General features: G+C 47.7%; 1 protein-coding gene across 1 annotated transcript in view; it reads left to right on the forward strand.

Moving 5' to 3' along the window:
* ALDH16A1 (aldehyde dehydrogenase 16 family member A1) overlaps positions 1 to 23,768 on the forward strand; it is a 316,675-nt gene that overhangs the window by 99,153 nt on the left and 193,754 nt on the right. The window contains exon 9 of the mRNA XM_082274075.1: positions 16,979 to 17,077. Within this exon, the coding sequence (XP_082130201.1) occupies positions 16,979 to 17,077 (99 nt within the window). The remainder of the gene's footprint in view (positions 1 to 16,978; positions 17,078 to 23,768) is intronic.

Genomic DNA, 23,768 nt, shown 5'->3' on the forward strand with positions numbered 1-23,768 from the left:
TTGGATAATAGACCATATAAAAAAGAAAAATTCTATAACTGCAACACGACATTTCTGGTCTATTTGATTACACGTAGGAGTTGTTTCGTGCAATATGTGGGTCGAACCACACGGAAATTGAAGGACAGATTCAGGGAACATTTGAGCGATATCAGGGTACGTAAATCTACCAATGTCGCGCGCCATTTTAATATGGAGCACGATGGAGATTTGTCCCTGGTATCTGTTCAGGTGATAGAACAGGTTGTATCCCCATTGAGGGGGGGGGGGGGGTGTTTTTCGCCTTCTATGTAAAAGGGAAGTGTTTTGGATACACAGACTCCAAACTCGTTTGCCCGGAGGACTCAACTTTGAATGGGATGTCACCCACTTCTATTCATAAAGTTGGGTTTTATAAGTTAGGGTGAAGGAATATCTGTCTGAAATAGGTAGTTTTCTTGTGCATTAAAGTGTATACATATCCCCTGCACACATAATGGTTTATTCGATCTGCCTATATTTGGCTGATCGAGTGTGTGTATGTGTATATATATATATATATATATATATATATATATATATACAGGGCTTGACAAATTTGCCTGAAATCTAGGAGCCAGCTAAAAAAGTTAGGAGCCAGTTTTTTTTTTTTTTTTTAAACTAACAATCAAGCTGTTTTTGGCGGGCAGGGTCAGATGGCGGCAGATTACCGCTCCATAGAGGAGACTGAACGGTCCGATCAGGTCTGCCTGAAAAACTGACAGGCGGACCTGATCAGACAGCCTGTGTGAAAGGGGCCTTCGGCTGTGGCACGGCGATGAGGAAAAAAAAATGAAAAAAAAAAAATATATATATATATATATATATATATATATATATATATATATATATATATATATATATATATATATATATATATATATATATATATATATATATTATATTATATTTTTTTTATAAGAATTGAAAAAAAAAAAAGAAAACTTTTTATTTTTTTTAATAATTAAAAAAAAAAAGAAAAAATTATTATTTATTTTTTTTACATTTAAAAAATAAATTAATAATAATAACCACACTCCCTGTCCACTTACCTTTAAGCAAAGGTAACTGGACAGAGAGATGAAGCCTTAAAAAACTTCCCTCTCTTCTCCTCTTTGGAAGGAGAAGGGAAGGCACTGAGAACATGCATTACTCCCGGCCACCACAAGAGGGCGCCAGTTCCCCTAGCTTCTCATCTCACAGAAGAAGGCCGAAAAGCCGGGGACTCAATTTTTGGACGGCGGGGAAGTCCGTGAACTCGAAGAGGAGGTGGGGGGCGCAAAAGGGACAGGACACATCCTGCAGGGCACCCCAGGCGCCAGGTCGCTAATTCTAGTTGCAAATGCGACCTGGCGCCCAGGATTTTTCGAGGCCTGTGTATGTGTGTGTGTGTATATATATATATATATAATATTGTTTGCTTTCATATATATTTATATATTTTTCTATATTGTGTATATGGGGCTAAAATAATATCTTTTGGTGGCTGATGGCCGGGGATATGTGTGCATTTCTTTGTGGACCCTTATGCATCTTTTATATGGGATCATAAGATCCATATCGTTGATACATTGGTCAGTGTATGGATCGAGAGATCCCTGTCGTTGATAGGTCTGTCTATATGTCTATCAATGTGTGTGCAAGAACCTGTTGATTCAAAACCCAATTAGCTATACTCTTGGGGTCCGCTATGTCCACATCTATTATTTAATTTTTATTGGGCATGGATATTGAGATAACTAGCTGCTTGGAAGAGGGCATTCACTATAAGCTTTAGTACCAATATTATTGTATGGGATTATTTACTATTATTATTACTATATACTAACACGGACATCCTCTGGAGGGGTTCTGTGTTGGGTCCTTTTTTCCACCCGGTGTAGTAATATGGGTTTTTACATACCATATCGGGTGGATGCATATACGGTACAATCTGTTTCCCGTTGTTTTTGCTATATCCCCTTCTTCCCTTGTTGTTGGTGCTATGGGGAGCTCATTTTTGCTCTATCCTCTGGATTTTTGAGAGGAGAATATATGTGGATACATGGGGTAAATATGCCATAAGGAGGTTAGATTTATCATACAACTTTGTTGGTTGTTAACACTGTTTCCACATTATATATCCATTCATGGTTTCTTTGACCGATCGCTATCTATCTCTGTTTTTGTTTTTTCTCTTTTCTTTTCTTTTTTTTTTTTTTTTTTTTTTTTTTTTTTATTTTGTGCTTCCTTTATTGAATCATTACATATTATTATACTTATTTGTTTGAATCCTTTTTTGGATATTTGGTTAATTCTGGAATGCTAGGGTTATTGTGCCTATGCGATATCTACATACATAGTTACATACATAGTAGGTGAGGTTGAATAAAGACAATAGTCCATCCAGTTCAACCTGTGTAGGCATGTGTGGCTGTAATCATCTCCCATACCCCTGAATGTTCTGATCCTTGAGATGTAAGTCTAAGAGTCTTTTGAAAGCCACCATACTACCCGCAGAAACCACCTCTTGTGGTAGAGAATTCCACAATCTTGTTGCCCTAACAGTAAAGAACCCCCCGCGTTGCCTGAGGTTAAAACGCTTCTCCTCTAATCGCATTGTATGCCCTCGAGTCCTCATGCAATCCCTTCGAATGAACAGCTTTTTTTCTAAGCTGGGATCCCCATTAAGATATTTATAAATTGCTATCATGTCCCCCCTCAGACGTCTCTTCTCCAGGGAGAATAAATCGAGCGATTGTAGACGCTCTTCATAGTCAAGGTCCTCCAATCCCCTAATTAGTTTAGTTGCCCTTCTCTGGACTCTCTCCAGCTCCAACACATCCCTCCTGAGGACTGGCGACCAGAACTGGACGGAATACTCCAGATGCGGTCGGACCAGAGTTTTATAAAGTGGAAGGATTATAGTCTTATCTCTGGAATGCATCCCTTTCTTTATGCATGCTAATATTCTGTTGGCTTTGGAAGCTGCCGCTTGACATTGCATGCTGTTTCCTAATCTATCATCAACCAATACTCCCAGATCCTTCTCCATTTTTGATTCCCCCAAGGGCTCCCCTCCTAACGTGTATTGTGATTTTATGTTTTTAGTCCCCAAGTGCAAAACCTTACACTTCTCCACGTTAAACCTCATTTGCCATGTTGTTGCCCACTCTGTTATTTTGTCCAGGTCATTCTGCAGGATATCTGCTTCATGTTGTGAAGTTATTGCCCTGCCCAATTTTGTGTCATCTGCAAAAACTGATATCGAACTACTGATCCCGACCTCAATGTTGTTTATGAATAAATTGAACAAGGTTGGTCCCAGGACTGAGCCTTGGGGGACCCCGCTTACCACCTCAGACCAGTCTGAGTATGCGCTGTTTATTACTACCCTTTGGACCCGCCTTTTTAGCCAGTTCCGTATCCAAGAGCAAACCCTGCTATCGATACCTGCAGACCTTATTTTATAAATTAAGCGCTTGTGGGGAACTGTATCAAACGCCTTAGCGAAATCCAAGTACACCACATCCACTGGTCTCCCCCTATCTAGCTCACAGCTCACCTCCTCGTAGAATGTAAGGAGATTGGTTTGACAAGAACGCCCATTTGTAAACCCGTGCTGATTACTGCTGATGATGTTGTTGTCCTTAGCAAACTCTACAATATAGTCCCTTATCATCCCCTCCAGAAGTTTACATACTACTGATGTCAAACTGACAGGCCTATAATTTCCCGGGATATGCCTCTGGCCCTTTTTGAATATTGGAATCACGTTAGCTTTCTTCCAATCCCCTGGTACATCTCCTGTCCTAATACTGTCAGCAAAGATCAGGAACAGTGGTCTAGATATAACCATACTGAGTTCCTTGAGCACTCTCGGATGTATGCCATCCGGTCCTGGTGATTTGTTTGTGTTAAGTTTATCCAGCCTTTCCCTGATTTCCCCCTCTGTTAGCCATGGTGGCAAGTCCTGTTTATTACTACTAACCATACAGTCATGGTCAGTGTACCCCTCCTTTTCCTGTGTAAAGACTGACGAGAAAAAAGCATTTAGCACGGTTGCTTTTTCAGTGTCCTCTGTAACCATCCTCCCATCATTGTTAATTATGTGTGCAATATGCTCTGCCTTAGTTTTTTTGCTGTTGATATATTTAAAGAATTTCTTTGGGTTTTTTTTACTATCCTCCGCTATTTGTCTCTCAAAGTTGATTTTAGCCATCTTGATTTCTTGTTTACTTTTCTTATTTGCCTCCTTGTATTGCTCGAAAGCCGATACTGTGCCCTCTGATTTATACTTCTTGAAGGCCAATTTTTTCCCCCTAATAAGTTTTATGACGCTACAGTTTAGCCAGCCAGGTTTGGCTTTGTCTCTTCTAAATTTATTTCCTATAGGAATGCACTGCAAGATGCCTTTGCCTAATATGTTCCTAAAGCATTCCCATTTTTCCTCAGTGGTCAGGGATCCCAGGGTTTGGTCCCAGTTTACCTTTTCCATCATTGAGTACAATTTTGGAAAGTTTGCCCTTCTGAAGTTTAGGGTTCTTATGTTCCCCACTTGTCTTGTTATGTTGTTATTTACACTAAATGTGATCATCCTGTGATCGCTAGAGCCCAGGTTGTCCTGGACTCCTACCTCCGAGATTATGTCTGGGTCATTAGTGAGCAATAGATCCAGGACTGCGTTTTCTCTGGTGGGGGAATCTACCAACTGTGACATGTAATTATCCAGTAAGGTTTCCGTGAATAGGCGGGCCTTCTGTGAGTGTGCAGTCCCCTCTTCCCAGTCAATGTCGGGGTAATTGAAGTCCCCCAATACGATGACTGATCCCAATTTTGCCACTTTACCCATTAGTGCTAAAAATTCCAGCTCTACCTCCTCCCCTTGGTTAGGTGGCCTATAGCAAACCCCCACAATTACTTTCCCCTTTTCTCCTTCCCTATGGAGTTCAACCCACACAGATTCTAAATCCATGCTCATCCCATCCGTAATGTCACTCCTTTCTGTCACCTTTATATTGTTCTTGACATAGAGACATACCCCTCCCCCTCTTTTTCCTACCCTGTCCTTCCGGTACACCGAATACCCATGGATATTGGCCAGCCAGTCATGTGAGGGGTCGAACCAAGTCTCTGTTATTCCCACAAGGTCTATGTCCTCCTCATGTACTAACATTTCCAACTCATCCATTTTATTAGCTAGGCTCCTGGCATTAGCATATACCCCTCTTAGTTTTAAGGAAGTTAAGCGCAATTGGCGGTTATGTTTATTCCTGATTGGTCTGAGGTTCTCCCGCACAGACCTGCCAATTGACCTTGTGGACCTACTGTCGCTGCTGACACTACAGCTGCCTTCAGTCCTCTGCTTCCTCCTGACTGACTCTACTTCTGAGCCCTCCCCCCCGTCTCCTAGTTTAAAAGCCCCTCCAACTTGGTGGCCATCTTTCTCCCCAAAAGAGCTGTACCGTCCCCATTAAGGTGCAGCCCATCCTTACTAAAGAGCCGGTATCCGACTGAGAAGTCAGCCCAGTTCTCCAGGAACCCAAACCCCTCCTTCCTACACCAATTCCTCAGCCACTTGTTAAGTTCCCTAATCTCCTTCTGCCTCTCTTGTGTGGCTCGAGGTACAGGCAGTATTTCAGAGAAAACCACCTTGGAGGTCCTTTTCCTCAATCTATTACCTAAGTCCCTGAAATCGTTCTTAAGGATCCTCCACCTACCTTTAACTTTGTCATTAGTGCCCACATGCACCATGACCGCTGGGTCATCCCCAGCCCCCCCCATCAATCTGTCTGCCAGATCTGCGATGTGCCGAACTCGGGCGCCCGGTAAACAGCAAACTGTTCGGTTCACGAGATCTTTTTTACAGATTGCCCTCTCTGTCCTCTTGATAATTGAGTCCCCCACTACCACAACCTTTCTAACCTTTCCTGAGTTACGGCCCCCCTTCTTCCTGGAGCCGTCCCTCCCCTGGCAGCTGGGGGAGGGTGCATGCTCCAGCTCTGCCACCCCTGAGCTGATATCCCCCTCAACCTGCAACTCGACAGATTTGTTAGGGTGTACCAACTCAGGATTGGCCTCCCTGGCTCTCCTCCCTCTACCCTTCCTAACAGTCACCCAGCTGCGTACCTCTGCTTCTTGCGTCTCCTCTGTTCCTCCCTCCTCTATGCTGGCCCCTACCAGCGCCTGATAGGTAATGTCCAAGCTCCTTTCCAGGTTGTTGATGCCACGCAGTGTTGCCACTGTGTTCTGTAGGTCCAGGATCTGGTCTACCAGAGCAACAAGTTGCTCACATCTTGCACAGCAGTATTCGCCCTCGAATGGTTCATCAAGGAACGCATACATGCAGCAAGAAGTGCACTGAGTGGCATCCGCAATCCTGTCGGACATTATTACCCACTACTCTATGGGGATATATTAACGAACTGCTCTTCCTAACCTACACTACCTCTAACTTCCCTGGTACTGAACCTGGGGTACTCACCAGTCGCTAATATACTAACCAGTCGCTAAGATACTCACCAGTCGCAAAGATCCAACAGACGCAAGATACTCACCAGTCGCAAAGATCCAACAGACGCAAAGATACTCACCAGTCGCAACGATACTCACCAGTCGCAACGATACTCACTAACCGCAACGATACTCACCAGTCGCAAAGATCCAACAGACACAAGATACTCACCAGTCGCAAAGATGCTCACTAGTCGCTAAGATACTCACCAGTCTCTAAAATACTCACGGTCGATCAGTCAAGAGCGCCGTCGGTCGGTCGCAGAGCGGTCTTGTCGGTCGCAGAACAGTCTTGTCAGTCGCAGAACAGTCTTGTCAGTCGCAGAACAGTCTTGTCAGTCGCAGAACAGTCTTGTCAGTCGCAGAACAGTCTTGTCAGTCGCAGAACAGTCTTGTCAGTCGCAGAACAGTCTTGTCAGTCGCAGAACAGTCTTGTCAGTCGCAGAACAGTCTTGTCAGTCGCAGAACAGTCTTGTCAGTCGCAGAACAGTCTTGTCAGTCGCAGAACAGTCTTGTCAGTCGCAGAACAGTCTTGTCAGTCGCAGAACAGTCTTGTCTGTATGTTTTGTAACATGTATGTACACACTTTGATACATTGTTTAATTTGTTTGTGTATATATTTATACCACATGCATTAGGCTTTTCTGTGATGTGATTATATAAATGCATGTTGTTATAATAAGGTGTATCTTTGTTGTAACAGAATTGGGGTATATAATACCCAAGGATGTTTTATTACTATATTGTATGATCACTATCGTTTATGGAGCACATAGCTGTGATGATATAGGCTATTTATTATATACATGAATTGATTATGATTTTTCATTTCTTAGTAGTGTTTATTTTATTTTATATTTTCCAGGGTTGTTTCATTTATCCATTTTTTTCACAGCATTTTTTCTGTATAACTTTATATATGGTTAAGGAGGCATGCTTCATATGCATCGATATCCTCTACATGAGACCTAGATGCATGTTTTCCTTTATTGCCATTTCGGCAGTGCATGTATTTCATATTATCTAAATCAAGGGATTTCTCTTTCTTTTTCCTTTTTAAAGAGGTTTTATAGTTTGTACTAAGAGAGATCATCCCAGCAACTCACATGCATTTTACGGATATGGCTCCCTATTTCTTATTTTGCTCTACATGTTTTTTTTTCTTTTTTCTTTTTCTACATTATCTTTGTTATTATTGCTTTTTATTTCTTTTATTCTGTCTTCTATTTTTCATACCCATTGCAATTGCCTTGCTGTGGGTGGTGTCTCCATACATGAAATTTTGCTGGGCTGTTTCCATTTGTGAACTGGGTGTGGATGACTTGCAGCTGTGTGCTCAATTAACGATGATCAAGGATGAGCTCAGGAAGTGTTAGCCACTATTTAAGCAATATCTCTTTATGTATGTGCATGGTTACGACTAAGCGGACGTTTATCCGTGAAACGCGTCAACTACTATGCGTTCATCTCTTGTCTCTGACTATATTATGGATACACTTTTGAATTGATTTTTATCTTTTGGATATGAATAAAACAGATTTTATATTTTTCACCTTCAAGTTGGAGTGCGGCTATTTCTCTCTATACATTATAGTTGCCTGGACTGCGGATCCTTGCTGCACCTTATTTTGATGGTTAGGATTACCTTATCACTGGAGCGGTTCTTTTGCCCTTTCTGCTGATCTGTGTCCAAGCTCCTAACCGAGCTGCTGATCAAGCTGACGGCGGACTCGTGACCGGATTGGACCCCTAATTTAGGCCGCAGCTTTGTAGCCTACTCTGGGCTGGCCGTCCAAGCTGCTGACCAGTTTTTTTGAGCTGCTGACCGGGCTGTTTGAGCTGCTGACCGGGGTGACAGAGCAGCGGATGGGCGTCCGCACTCCCCCCCCCCCCCCCCCAGCGGGGTGGGCAAATGGACTGCCTGGTGCTACCCCTTGAATCGGGGGGTGCCATGGGGACATTGTTGTGTGGGGGTACTCTGCATGTCTTAGTGGGCCTCCTCTTCCCCTTTATAGGGGGCTATGTCCTTTATGGTGGGCGACCCTTAGGTCTAATAGGGGTCCTTTTGTGGAACTTTGGCCGGTGTCTCCTTGCGGGACTGTGGTTGGCGACCTCCCCTGCTTGTTATGTTCTCATGGTGAGCTTAACATATTTTGACTCTACTGGGTCTGCGTCCACGCACTTCGGATGCTCTGCCATAAGGATGTCTCTTTTTTTGAATGCGCATTCAAGGGTGCTGGTGGATGCACTGATTGTATCTGTGTAGAAAATTTTAGGGTGGGAAAAACACAGCGATATATAGAATTCCCAACAAGGCTAAACATAACCAACCAGGAAAAAACAGTAGCTCAACTAACAACTGGAGCTCACTACAAGAAAAAAAAGACACCCTCAAGAAGTGGAAGCCTCTGCAACCGCAGCTTGCAAAACATTGTGGCCAAACGCCACATTTGAAGATGGAAGTACATCCACCCTATAAAAACTTTGTGAATGTGTGTACAGACGACCACTTAGCCACATTGCACACCTGAACCACTGACGCCTGATGATGGAAGGCCAAGGAGGCACTAAGCGCCCTCGTAGAATGCACTTTAACAGGGAAAGCAGGAACCTGACCCTTAATGTAATAGGCCTGCACCACCGTCTGTCTGGTCCACTTGAAAATGGTCGCAGCAGATGCAGCCTGCCCCTTACAAGGTCCATCCATAAGAACAATCAATCAGATTTCCGAATCAGTTCAGTCACCGCAAGGTACACCTGAATCGCCCTGACCACATCCCAGACCACATCCCAAGGAATGCAAAGCAGTTTCCTTAGGATGTTTTGGCTTAGGACATAAGGACAGTGACACAATATCTTCATTCAAATGAAACCCAGAGACAACCTTAGGAACTAACGCCTGACAGGTTTGCAACACCACTTTGTCCCTATGAATCGCCAGGTAAGGCGACCAACAGGACAATGCAGCCAACTCCGACACCCAACGTGTGGAAGTACTATCGACTAAGAACGCCACCTTCTGTGACAGAGTGAGCAGAGGAAGTTCTTGAATATATTCATAGGGAGGCTTTTGAAGCACCGACAGTACCAAATTGATCTCACCGGTGGAGCCAGGCAGGGAACTTCCTGCACAAAAGAGTGAACCAAGGACTTTGCCGCCAACGGCCTTTGGAAAAATATGGCCAAAGCGGAAATCTGGCCCTTGATGATGCCCAGAGCCAAACGTTGATCTACATCTAGTTGTAGAAACTCCAACAGGCGAGACACAGAAAAGGAAGGTGAACCCCCCTCGAGACTCACGCCAAGTAATGTATGCCTTCCAAACTCTATGATAAACCTTCCTGGAAGTAGATTTCCTAGCTTTTAACAGCGTAGGACTCACAGACTCTGACAGCCCTCTGTCCTTCAGCACCTGGCTTTCAATAGCTAGGCCGTTAAAGACAGCGACTGTAAAGCAGGATGGAAGAATGGTCCCTGAGACAGAAGATCTTCCCTAAGAGGAAGTTTCTAAGAGACATCTGCTACCAGCCTAACCATGCCTGCGTACCAGGAAGGGCGAGGCCAGTCTGGTGCCACCAGAATGACTGGAATCCCTTCTACCTCGATTCTGCGTAGCAGTCTCGACAGAAGTTGTATTAGAGGAAAGGTAGAAATCAGATGATACTGGCCCCAAGGGGCCACCAGGGTATCAGTGGCGATGGCCAGAGGATCCAGAGACCTTACCATGAACCTCTGCATCTTCCTCTTGAGACAAGAGGCCAGCAGGTCCACATCGGGGGTCCCCCACCGAAGGCACAGTTGACGAAACACCTCCGGGTGAAGAGTTCATTCTCCTGGATCCAAAGTCTGCCAACAAGATAGTCAGCTTGACAATTCTCTACTCGTGTAATGTGCACAGCAGAGAGGGCCGAAACCTATAGTTTTGCCCACCTCAATATACCGGCCACTTCCTGGGCCGCCAGGGCACTCTTTATGCCCTCTTCATGATTGACCTATGCCACAGCCATAGAATTGTCTGATTGTATCCGCACAGGGTGTCCCTGCAGACGATTCGTCCATTGAGACAAGTCTGATTGCCCGAATTTCCAGGATGCGGATCGACAGCATGGACTTCCCTCGACTCCAAACCCCTTTGGGCCGAGTACACTCCCAAGACACCTCCCCATCCTGACAGACTGGCATCTGTGGTGATTACTGTCCAATACAGGGAAAGAAAGGATTTTCCCAGACGAAGGGCCAGGGAGAGGAGCCACTATAACCGAGACTCCCTCAAACCCCGATTTTAACAGGATAAAATTGTCCAAAGACAGCGGAACCTTGTTCCATTTGGTCAGAATCTCCCTTTGCAGAAGTCTGGTATGGAACTGTGCAAACCGAACCGCCTCGAAGTTGGAAACCATCAGGCCCAGCACTTACATGCAAGTCCTGAGTGACGACCAATGGTTGGACAACAGGAGTCAGACTGCATCCTGTGACTTCAGATATTTCACCTGAGGAAGAAACACCCGGGCTAACACGGAGTCCGCGGAGTCCAGCATCAGACCCAAGTAGTCCAGCTTGGTGGACGGAGTCGGTGCCGATTTCTGAAAATTTAGTGTCCATCTGAACTACTGTAGAGTTTGCACAGTAATGTCCAAGTCGGCTTCTAGAGCCGAGGAAGACTCTGCACGCAGAAGCAGATTGCCCAGGTAGCCCAGTACTGCAATCCTCTTCTGTCGTAGCAAGGCCAGAACTGGGGCCAAACACTCAAGGAGCTGAGGCGATACCAAAAGGTAACGCCACGAATTGATAGTGCTCCTTGCCCACGGCAAAACAAAGAAAACGCTGATGCCCGACATATATTATAATATGAAGGTAAGCGTCCTTGAGATAGAGGCCAGAAGATCTCCTTGATGAAGGAAAGCTACTATAGTGCGGATGATGGAGTCTGTCCGAAATTTCTGAACCCGCACAGAGTGATTCAGAGCCTTGAGATCTAAGATCGGATGAATCTTGCCTTCCTTCCTTTCATTCAAACCAATTTGAATGAAAACCTTGAAAACGATCCGACTCTGGACCTGGCACAATAACTCCTTGTGCCAACAGGTCCTGCACTGCACCTCTGAGGCCCTGTAGCGACTTGTGAGACAAGCGTAGGGTGGAAGGAAAGAACCTTGCCGGAGGCAAGGACCGAAACTCGATCTTGTAACCGAATCAACGCAACTCATGGACCCATCTGTCCTGAATGAGCAAGGTCCAGGGGTCCGGAAAAAGGCAAAGACTTCCCCCTACCCCAAATGCAGATGAGGGGGCCCCTTCAGGCTGGGAAAGGCTTATCTCGGAACCAGAAGTGCCAGCTTTGGACTTAACATTCTAGGGTCTTTTGGAGCCTCCCACAAAGTTACGAGTGGATCTTGAACCCTTTTTCTGCGATCCAGGCGGACGTAGCAACCTGCCGAAGTAATGTACTCTTACCTCCCGTAAGACCCTTAATGACCTCTTCTATAGAGGCACCGAACAAACGGCTACCTACAAAAGGTAGATCAGTCAGCACCTTTTTAGAAGCCTGGTGGCTGACCAGTACTTCAACCAAATCATGCGGCGAAGAATCCCCACCGTCACAGATACCTTGCTGGCCAAGGGGGCCACATTCAAAGATGCATCACAAATGTACTGTAATCCCTGGATCAACTGATCTGGCAGCTCAGGAGGGTGTTGACTCCCTCCCAGATCGTTGCCTAAAATCTTTGCCCATTCCATTAAGGTCTGAGATATCAAGATGATAGCAAACACCCAACTCAACATTGAACCAGATATGGTGAAAAGGTATTGGACTAGAGCCTCAGCTATCTTGTCCATGGGATCCTTAAAAGGATGGAGAATCCTCCACCGGCAAAAGTGTGGCCTTATTTAGCCTGGAAACCTGAGAGTCCACCGACGGTGGAACCGTTAGTTTATTCAGGAGAGATTTTGCAAAGCGCTTAGGTATTCCAATCATGCATTTCAGGGAACCCCATTGACTAGCGACAATCTCATCAAAATAGGCAGGAAAGGGGAACACCTTAAGTCACCTTGGAAGGTTTGCGGGTGCCAAGCTGCATCATTAGCATTAGCTGAGTCCTCCAACTTTAAAGTTTCCAGCACTGATACAATCAGGGCCTCCACCAGTGCTTTTTTTATGCGTGGCTGCGGAGGACAACTCTTCCTCACTGTTAGAGCACTCAGCGTGCATGGACGCAGACCCAGTGGGCTGACTTTCGCCCGCGGCAGCCAAATCCACCTCAGACTCTAAGGAGGCAGAGGATACAGGTGAAGGTGGGGTGGAGCTTCTTGCTAGACCTCCTTTGCAGGGCCATATCTACTTTGGATACAAGTGACTGCAGGGCTGCCGTCATGGCCGCCAGGGCAGACTGAGACCCAGAGGGTCCCGTAGCTTCCAAGAGTGGGTCAGGTGGTGATGCACGATCCAGAGGCTCCATTGCCAACAAGGGGTTAATCGGAGCCGCTCATAAGAGTTTTTTTTTTTTTTTTTTTAAACAGGGGATCCCCCCCCACCACCGGAGCATTACAACAATCAGCGCAATCGTGGCGTTGTATAGCAGAGGAAGGATCGTATACCCTCAAAAACTCACCATCCCAGAGCTGGAGAGAGCCAAACAGCCTGCCACACTGAGATGGAAAAGGAAGAGTAAGCACTGACACTAGAGGCCCCCACAGCACATCACCACACTCAGACTACAAGAAAATGGCCACCGTTATTCTCTATGGGAAACCCAAAACATGGCCCCGGACTGCACAAACATGTCAGCCGAAGCCGGGAATTACGAATCCACAGCAAAATGGCGGCACCATGTGGCGCTGCACGGGACCCAGACCCCACTAGACCCCAGGGAAAAGGTCATGCACCAGGAGTGAACCCCTCAGGGACCCCCACGCAACACCCAGGTAAGGACACCCCAAAAAGGGGGGCGACAGCGCCACCCACCAGTCTCCGGCCTAATGCCAGACAAGCCCCCCTACCCAAATGCACCTGTGCCCCCCAAGAGGGGCTTAAGGGTGGGGCAGGGGGCAGGTGAGGGCAACCTACGCAGGGGAAACCCCGCTGTGGAGATGGGAGGAAAAGCATGAGGAGGAGGGAGGACACAGGAAGGGGCCTACCATCCCCCTAGGGAGGGCCCGTGACCACCCCAGCAATTCCATAAGGAGGAAGGGGGGACACTACTCACCACGGCACCAGGCGGGCGCTACTCCCAGCAGTCCACCGCACCATCTTGAGGATGCTGTGGCCTGAGGTATGCTGCGACTCTGATCATGACTGCTGTCGTGACCAGGGCTATGCAACCTTGCGAGGTGTTTCACTTGCTGGCCAGCCCCTGGCTATGTCACGGCAAACCTAGCACGGAGCTAATAGTTGGGTCGCGCCCACAGGTCAGACTGGGAAGACCATAAGGATCTAGGATATCCAGTGCCTCACCTGGTCCAGCTGTTGATTGTAATTCACACAGGAACAAGTTGGTTGTAGTTACACAAGAACAAAAATAAAAAAGAGTAAAAATTCCATTTAAAAAGGAAAAAATGCCAGGACCGCAGATCCCAGCAGAGAGCCAATTTCTTATTCCTGACTAGGCAGAAAAGGAGGATTTCGGGTACCTGGAGAACTGGGCCGACTTCTCAGTCGGCCACCGGCTCTTTGGTAGGGATGGATTGCACCTAAATGGGGAGCGCGCAGCCTAACTGGGTGAGAAGATGGCCATAAAGTTAGAGGGGCTTTTAAAGTAGGTGATGGGGGGGAGGGTACAGATGTAGAATTAGCCAGTGGAAAGCAAGATTCAGAGGGCAGAAATGGGGGCATTAGCAGTAGGGTGTTCAGAGCTCCTAAACCCAGGGTGGGTATGGGGAAAAATCTCAAGAGCAGCCTAAAAACATCAAATGAGGATATATGTAACCGGTCAAAATTACGAGGTTTGTATACCAATGCCAGAAGCCTGGCCAACAACATGGGAGAGCTGGAGCTACTGATGTTTGAGGAGGACTTTGATTTTGTGGGGATAACAGAGATTTGGTTTGACAGCTCTCATGACTGGATGGCGACCATTCAGGGGTACTCCCTTTATCACAGAGATAGAGGAGTTAAAAAAGGGGGAGGGGTATGTCTGTATATTAACCACTTTGCCACTGAGTACCGTAGCTCTACTGCGGCAAAGTGGCTCGTTATCGTCTGACGACGTAGACCTACGTCGTCAGACACTCCCCCTTGTGGGCGGCGCTCGCGCGCCGCCGCAGGCTCGCTCCCGCTGTATTCAGTCACAGCGGGAGTCGGGCCAGGGGAGGAGCAGCGGCGATCGCCGCTGCTCTGCCCCGATCATCGGGGATCTAGTGTGGAGATCAGCCCTCCTGTGTAAACACAAGCGGGCGGATCTCCCGAGTGACAGATCGGAGTGTTCAGCATAGCTGAACACTCCGATCTGTCCCTGGCTCACACAGTCACCTCCCCCCCCACACGTCAGTTAGCACCAGGCATACATTAACCCCTCCCTCTCCAATAAAATTAACCCCTTCCCTGCCAGTGTCATTTTTACAGTAACAGTGCATGTATATAGCACTGATTACTGCAGTAATGTCACTGGTACCCCCAAAAGTATCAAAAATGTCAGTCAAGGGTCCGATCTGTCCGCCGCAATGTCGCAGTCCCGCAAAAAAAATCGCAGATCGCCGCCATAACGCGTTAAAAAAAAAAAAAAACACCAAAAATGACAGAAATCTTTCCCTTTGTTAGTAAACGCAATAACTTTTGCGCAAACCAATCAAAATACGCTTATTGTGAATTTTTTTTACCAAACATAGGTAGCAGAAAACAAATTGGCCAAAAATTTAAAAAAATTTTGATTTTTACATTTTTTTGGGGGGAATTTCATATAAAAAAATGTGAAAAATATTGTTATTTTTTCAAAATTTACGCTCTTTTTTTGTTTATAGCGCAAAAAGTAAAAATCGCACAGGTGATCAAATACCACCAAAAGAAAGCTCTGTTTGTGGGAAAAAAAGGACGTACATTTCGTTTGGGTATGGCGTCGCACGACCGCGCAATTGTCAGTTAAAGTCGCACAGCGCCGAATCGCAAAAAGTGGCCCAGACGTAAGACAGCAAAATGCTCTAGTGGTAAAGTGGTTAAGAACAGTGTACAGGTAAATATGAGGGATGATATTAATAATGGAGCTATGGAGGCGGTAGAATCCCTATGGATAGAACTTCAAAGGGAAGGCACTGTGGGGAAGGTAATATTGGGCGTATGCTATAGGCCCCCCAACTAGAGGGAGGAGGGGGGGAAGCGGACCTTCTTTTACAGATAGGATTGGCAGCAAGGATGGGAAATGTCATTATAATGGGGGACTTTAATTATCCAGATATAGACTGGGCAGAAGGAACCGCGCATTCAGCCAAGGCTCGGCAATTCCTAAATGTTGTGCAGGACAATTTCATGGGTCAGATGGTGAATGCACCGACAAGAAACAATGCGGTACTTGACCTACTGATCTCCAACAATACAGACCTGCTTACGGATATAGAAATACGGGACAACTTAGGAAACAGTGACCACAGGTCAATTAGTTACTGCTTTGGGACAGCCCAGTGATCTAGAAGACATGGAGCTGTGGCCGTCAATGAACGAAAGAGAAAACTGTATTATCATAAAATCCTTTTCTCCGAGGTTCACTGACGGACATAGCGCCCGCCCCTCTGTTGGGTTGAATTATATGTTCTTCTGACACTGCTTGTTACAACCTAAAGTCCTATAGCAGGAAGTGATGGTATACCCTCTGGGACTGCCTCAGGGCAGTAACCAAAAAGGTTTCTGCCTAGTCCTACTCCTAGAGCAGCATAAAGCCCAATGGTCTAAAAGACCTGGAGCTGTGTCCGTCAGTGAACCTCAGAGGTGCTTTACTTTACGGGACTTTACGGTAAGACAAAAATCCAGGTTTTTGTTTTTTTTTGGATGGAGTTGAGACATTAAAATGCTTGTCAGTTTTTTTGCGGTCTTTGCCCCAGTTAGGAAGATTCACCTTCTCTATTTTCCCTGTTTACAATTATTTAAAGGTGAAAGTAAAAAATATTCCAACATTTTGGTTTGTCCCCAAAAAAGTAAGAGGGGAAATCTTTCAGTGGGGTACTAGTTCTAGTGACTTGGGGGCCCCAAGGGATTTCATTAATTTGTAAGGATTTCCTTTCACTTCCTGTTTGCTATGGGACAGGAAGTGAAGGAAAAACAGAACATAGATGGTGAGCAAAAAAATCTGACGGGTTATACCATTCCCTAACATGAAGAAAGATTTGCCTATAGTTCTACTTTAATTTTTCCTTTTCCTGCATTTTATTGTTTATATTTTGGAAGAAAGTAGAGAAAATGTATACCTTTTACTTAAAACAGTGTCTTTTATATTCCGTTAATATTCTTTCCAGTTAATGTGCATTTGTTCTGTATTTCCAACAGGTTTTTCAGACTCCTGGACCTCTTCCTAAAAAAGGATTGTTCTACCCACCAACCTTGATCACCGGTGTGGACACCACATCTCGCTGTGTCAGAGAGGAGGTATATATTTGTATTCTTTCTTAATTGCAGTGGGACGGGGACTTACTGTCCCTTTCCTGGAACATTGCTGAGTTGAGCTGAGCACTGCTCATCCCTTCACAGCAAGCTTTTATTTTTATGAATGAATACAAGGCTTTCTCTGATTCCCTGAGGTGGAGATTTTGACAGCATCCACCGGCCTCTCCACCTCAGCCAGTCAGAGGAAGCCTTGTGTTCATCCATACATTTTAAGGGTTTACACCAGGTGATGTATTAGAGCGTTTTCTACATGTAAGGTACAGTTTGAGAAACACAATAAAAGGCAAGCTTTAGACAAAATTGAAAATGTAACTTTAACTGCTTGCCGACCGCCGCAAGTAGATTTACTGCGGCGGTCAGCCCCTGCCAGGCAGAGTGACGTTAATTAACGTCACTAGCCTGGGAGGGTCTGGGGAGCGAGCGCGCTCCCGCGCGGTCACGCACCCCCCCCCCGCGCGTGTGACCAGCGGACCCGATGTCCGCCGGCCACTCGGCGATCGTCGGGGGAAGAGGGAGAATGTCAGGCAGCTTGTGTAAACAAGCTGCCTGTCATTCTCCTCGCTGTAAAGACACTGATTACACGGATCTAGTATGTAGATCTGTTGATCAGTGTCCTTACAGCTAGAGCCACAGCCAATCACAGTAAGAATCACGCCCCTAGGGACACACACAGCCCCTCCCTCCCAAATAAAGTTAACCCCTTCACTGCCAGTGTATTTTTACAGTAACAGTGCATATGTATAGCACTGATTACTGTAGAAATGTCACTGGTAACCCCAAAAGTGTCAAAAATGTCAGTCAAGGGTCCGATCTGTCCGCCGCAATGTCGCAGTACCGCAAAAAAAATCGCAGATCGCCGCCATTACGTGTTAAAAAAAAAAACAACAAAAATGACAAAAATCTTTCCCTTTGTTAGTAAACGCGATAACTTTTGCGCAAACCAATCAAAATACGCTTTTTGCGATTTTTTTTTTTTTACCAAACATAGGTAGGATAAAACAAATTGGCCAAAAATGTTAAAAAATTTTGATTTTTACATTTTTTTTTTTTTTGGGGAATTTCATATAAAAAAATGTGAAAAATATTGCTATTTTTGCAAAATTGTCGCTCTTTTTTTGTTTATAGCGCGTGATCAAAAAATCGCACAGGTGATCAAATACCACCAAAAGAAAGCTCTGTTTGTGGGAAAAAAAGGACGTCAAATTCGTTTAGGTACAGCCTCGCACGACCGCGCAATTGTCCGTTAAAGTCACGCAGTGCCGAATCGCAAAATACCCCCTGGTCTTTTAGCAGGAAAATCCTCCGGGGCTTAAGTGGTTAAGATGCATAGCCTACATGCTGAATAGTTTATTATATCATCCATAATTGCTGTACTGTATCAGTATAATCTGGTAATCCTAAACATATTTTCTCTTACGTCCTCTGACAGTCGCCGCCTCTTCATATTCGTCACTAATGGGGTTATTGACCTTTGCTCCGTAGGAGTAGCTAGGCAACAGAATATATTAATATCAAAGCTTTTAGCATATCCCACCCCCAGAGGGTGGTCCCCTCAGTCAATACCTCCCTGCTTCCTGCATTTCCAACTCAGTTTCTAATGCTTAGCTCAGGAGTAGGTTAGGCTGTTCCTGTGCTGGGGCTCTTAGTCTCAGCTTCTTTTCTCTTTTTGATTTTATTTGGAGTTTTTTCTATTTCTTTTGCTTAGCTGTTTATTTTCAGCATTAGTTAGCTTCTTCTGATGAAGATGATCGTGCGGAGCTGGGTCTCAGTCTGGCCACCCTGGATCCCAGGGCTCAGGGCCAGGGGCTTCCCAGCCTGCCATCGAGCGTTCAGCTTAGGTTTTACCCTGGCACATTGAACGACCCATCCCTGTTCGCTGCAGGGATGCTATCGGTGAGGTGGCTACCTCACTGGACGCCATTGCGGTTTCGCACCGCAGTTCCGCTGCATCATGCTTGCGACACTCCCTGTCCTCAGTGCAGCGGTTTGGTCGCTGGAGCAGGCTCCCCACGCCATCCGGACTGGTAAGTGTAACTCTATGTGGGGACCTGTCTATTTGGGTGTCAGTCTGGGACTGTGTGACCCTGCATGTCTGTGTGGCTGCTGTGCACCCTGTCAGTTCCTGTGTGGACTTGCTGCCTGTGTGTGGGCTGTGAAGGGGGGGGCTCTCCCGCTCTGTTGGATGTATGCATGAGGCAGTCAGATTTGAGGCATGCTGTGCGGCGATCGCTGCGGTGACCCGCCATTTTTTTGAGGCAAAATCGTGGTGGCCGGTCCTGAGTGGTAATGCACGGCGTTTTGGCGGCGATCGATCAGGCCACATGTCGGCGCCATGTTGTATTTGCCCAAGGAATCCTCAGCCGGGCGGCCATGTTTGTGTAGCCTTGCGTAGGCTTCATAGGGGCGGTCAGTCTTGCATCACTTCCTTTTGCTCTGGGACAGCGATCGGTGCAGCAGCCTGTGTGATCTCTCCAGGTTTTTATCTTCCCTTTTTTCCTGTATTCCTTGCCCAGTTTCTTGTCCCTGTGGGGGTCGGTGTATTCAGTGGGTGCGGTGGGCTACGCTCGCCGCGATCTTAAAGGGGCAGTACCCCTTTCTTCCTTACATTGCTGGGGCATGGATTCTCAGGATTGCAAGTTTCCTCCCACCTTGGTGGGGGGCCAAGGGGCTGCTGCTTCCCCCGAGGGGGCTGATCTGGCCACTATTGTGGCAAACTTAGCTGCTCAAGTGCTGGTGGCTGATCGATCCACAAAACGGCCCAGGGTGTCTATTTCCTCTGATTCAGAGGGCGATGGGGCTGCTATGGCTGGAGTGCCCTTCTCAGGGTCTCACTCATCCCTAGACCTTGTGGGGTCTGATGGGGAGGCTGAGGTGGAAGGGGTTGATAATTCTCCCCCTGGCTCGTCTGAAGAGCTTGCACTCATGGATGAGTTAGTTGCTTCTATCAAGCAAACGCTGCATTTGCAGGATGAACCATGTCCTCCTGCTTTGATGTCCTCTTATGGGACGCAAAGGAAAAGCAAAACATCGCAGGTTTTTCCTTGCTCTACGGAATTTCAGCGCGCTGTTGATGAGCAATGGCGCAATTTAAAAAAGCCTTTTGCTGTGCCAAGTAGGTTCAAGCTGCGTTATCCTTTTACACCAGCTACTGATGAGCATTGGTTAGTGCCGCCTCAGGTGGATCACGCGGTGGCGATTTTGAATAAATCAACTGCGATCCCTGCTGAGGATACCCCGGTGTTCCGGGACCCGACGGACAGGAGATTGGAATCTCTGGCCCGTCATGCCTATACGGTTGCTGGCTCTATGCTGAAGCCTATTTTTGCTTCCATTATGGCAGCCCAGGCTATTGCGGATTGGACGCAGGTGCTCAGGCGCACTCTGGTGGCTGACTCTGCCCCGCCGACAACTTTGGCTATGGTGGATCAGATTCACCAGGGTGTCATGTATTTGTGTGATGCGGACTTGGATTTAGTCCCTTTGGCTGCGCGTCTTTCTAGTGTGGCGGTCTTGAACCGTCGCCTGATATGGCTGAAATGTTGGTCGGTTGACCAATCTTCCCGCAAGACTTTGGCTAATTTGCCCTACGCGGGATCTCGCCTTTTTGGCGAATCTTTGGATACTCTGATAAAGGGTATTTCTGGGGGTAAGAGCACTCTCTTGCCCCATTCTCGCAAGAATAAGTTTGTTCGTGGTAAGAAGAATGCCTCGTTTAGGCCCTCTCAGAGGTCCTTTCGTGCCTTTCGGTCGCACTATAAGGGTAAGCCCTTCAAGGGCCAAGGCTCCCAGAAGAAGCCGTGGACGGGTAAGCAGAAGTCCGGCCAGTCCGGGCCCGCTGCCCATAACAATGCGGCCTGAAGGGACGCCCTCACCCGGTTCTGGGGTGGGGGGACGTTTGCTCGGTTTTCTTCAACCCTGGCTGGACAGCATTCGGGACAGGTGGGTTCAGGAAATCGTTCGATCTGGATACAAGATCGAGTTTCTTTCTCGGCCGGCGGGCAGATTTTTCCCCTCAAACCTTCAGCTGACTCCGGAGTGCTTGCGGGATCTGCACCTGGCGGTGCGGGACCTGCGGGCCCAGGGAGTGGTGGTTCCGGTGCCTCATCGGGACAGATTTCGGGGGTTCTATTCCAATCTGTTCACTGTGCCCAGAAAGGAGGGCAAGGTACGTCCGATTCTGGACTTAAAAGCTCTGAACCGCTTTGTGCGGGTTCGCAAGTTCCGCATGGAATCCCTGCGATCAGTGGTGGCTGCCCTGGTTCCGGGGGAATTCATGGCCTCCATCGACTTGAAGGATGCGTACCTTCACATCCCCATTTTCGAGGGTCACCAGAGGTACCTTCGATTTGCCATTGCGGACGATCATTATCAATTAGTGGCGTTGCCCTTTGGTCTCGCTTCAGCTCCGCGGTTTTTCACCAAGGTGCTTGCGCCGGTTCTGGCCTTATTGAGGGCCCAGGGCATTTCTGTCCTGGGGTATCTGGACGATATCCTGATTCGGTCCGCGACCAGTCAGGGCCTGGTGAACGACCTGTCCATCACGATGCAGACTCTGCAGGAATTCGGTTGGACGATAAATTTTCGTCCGTCGGTTCGTCTTCCCTACCTGGGGATGGTCCTGGACTCTGTTCAAGCGAAGGTCTTCCTGCCGGAAGACAAGCTCCGGACGCTTCAGGACGAAGTCAGGTCCCTCAGGGACAATCAGTGCTCGTCCCTCCGGACGTGTATGAGGTGTCTGAGGTTGATGGTTTCGGCCTTCGAGGCGATTCCCTTCGCCCAGTTTCACACACGGGAGCTTCAGGCGGAGGTCCTGGCCAAGTGGGACGGGCGTCCGCAATCTCTGGATCTACGGCTGTCGTTGAGCCATCTCACCCGAAGGGGTCTTTTGTGGTGGCTCCAGTCCCCGGCGGTGTCGGGGGGCAAGTCCTTTGTCGTGGACGGTGATCACCACGGATGCCAGCCTGTCGGGCTGGGGTGGTGTTCTGGGCGTTCTGTCCGCCCAGGGAACTTGGTCGGAGGAGGAATCCTCCCTTCCGATCAACATTCTGGAATTGCGAGCGATAAATCTCTGTCTTCTGCGTTGGAGGGACAGGCTTCAGGGCCGTCCAGTTCGGGTACAGACGGACAATGCCACAGCGGTGGCCTACATCAACCACCAAGGGGGCACCAGGAGTGCCCGAGCGGCTCGGGAAGTAGCCGACATTCTGTCTTGGGCCGAGACGCACGTCCTGGCGATATCTGCAGTTCACATTCCGGGGGTGGAGAACTGGCAGGCGGATTATCTGAGCCGCCAGACCCTGGACCAGGGAGAATGGTCCCTTCACCCGGATGTCTTCCAGATGTTGTGCGCGAAGTGGGGGTCCCCATATGTGGACCTGTTCGTGTCTCGTCTAAACAACAAGGTGGAAAGGTTCGTGGCAAGGACGCGCGATCCTCGGGCAGACGCCTCAGACGCGTTAGTGGCGCCCTGGCATCAGTATCGCCTGATGTATGCCTTTCCACCGATTCAGCTGCTGTCCAGGCTCCTTCGCAGGTTGGCCTCGGAACCGCACACGGGGATTCTGGTGGCACCGGACTGGCCTCGCCGGTCTTGGTACGCAGACCTCATGAATCTGGCGGTCGACGCTCCGTGGCGTCTGCCACTTCGAGAAGATCTCCTGTCTCAAGGACCGATATTCCATCCTGCTTTACAGTCGCTTGGTTTAACGCCCTGGCTGTTGAAAGCCAGGTCCTGAAGGATAGGGGTCTTTCCCCTGAGGTCATTCCCACTTTGATCAAGGCTAGGAAGGCCTCTTTGGGGAAGATTTACTACCGTACTTGGAAGGCTTACTTTGCCTGGTGTGAGTCCAGGGGGTATTCCCCTCGCTCGTACTCGGTGTCGAGAGTGTTGGCTTTCCTTCAAACGGGCGTGGACCAGCGTTTGGCGTTGGCCACGATTAAGGGTCAGATTTCTGCGCTGGCCGTTCTCTTTCAACGCCCTATGGCGTCTAACTCTTTGGTTAGCACCTTTGTTCAAGGGGTGCGACATTTGGTCCCTCCTAGGAGGGAGCCTTTGCCTCCATGGGATTTGAACCTTGTTCTGTCCGTGTTGCAACATGCTCCTTTTGAAAATATCAGGGAGATCTCGTTGTCTCTGTTGTCCAAGAAGGTTGCCTTCTTGGTGGCGATCACTTCGGCTCGCAGGGTGTCGGAGCTGGCGGCCTTGTCCTGCAAATCTCCGTATTTGGTGATTCACTTGGATAAGGTGGTCTTGCGACCTAACCCGTCTTTTCTTCCGAAGAGGATCTCGGAATTTCATCTCAATGAGGATATTGTTCTGCCTTCGCTTTGCGCGAGGCCTAAGCATCCGAAGGAGGTGGCTTTGCATTCCTTGGATGTTGTTAGGGCAATCAGGGTTTACCTGTCATCAACTAAATCCTTTCGCAAGTCGGATTCTCTCTTTGTCCTTCCTGAGGGACCTCGGAAGGGCATGGCGGCGTCGGCTGCGACCATCGCCAAATGGATCAGACAGACGATTGTGCAAGCCTATGCTTTGAAGGGGAAGGTTCCTCCTTTTCCTGTGAAGGCGCACTCTACCAGGTCTCTGAGTACATCTTGGGCCTATCGTCATCAGGCTTCTGTGGCCCAGGTGTGTAAGGCGGCGACTTGATCGTCCGTTCGCACCTTTTCAAAA

The sequence above is a fragment of the Pelophylax lessonae genome (genome assembly GCF_965119305.1).
Source record: "Pelophylax lessonae genome assembly, chromosome: 12".
In the NCBI taxonomy this organism is placed as follows: domain Eukaryota; kingdom Metazoa; phylum Chordata; class Amphibia; order Anura; family Ranidae; genus Pelophylax; species Pelophylax lessonae.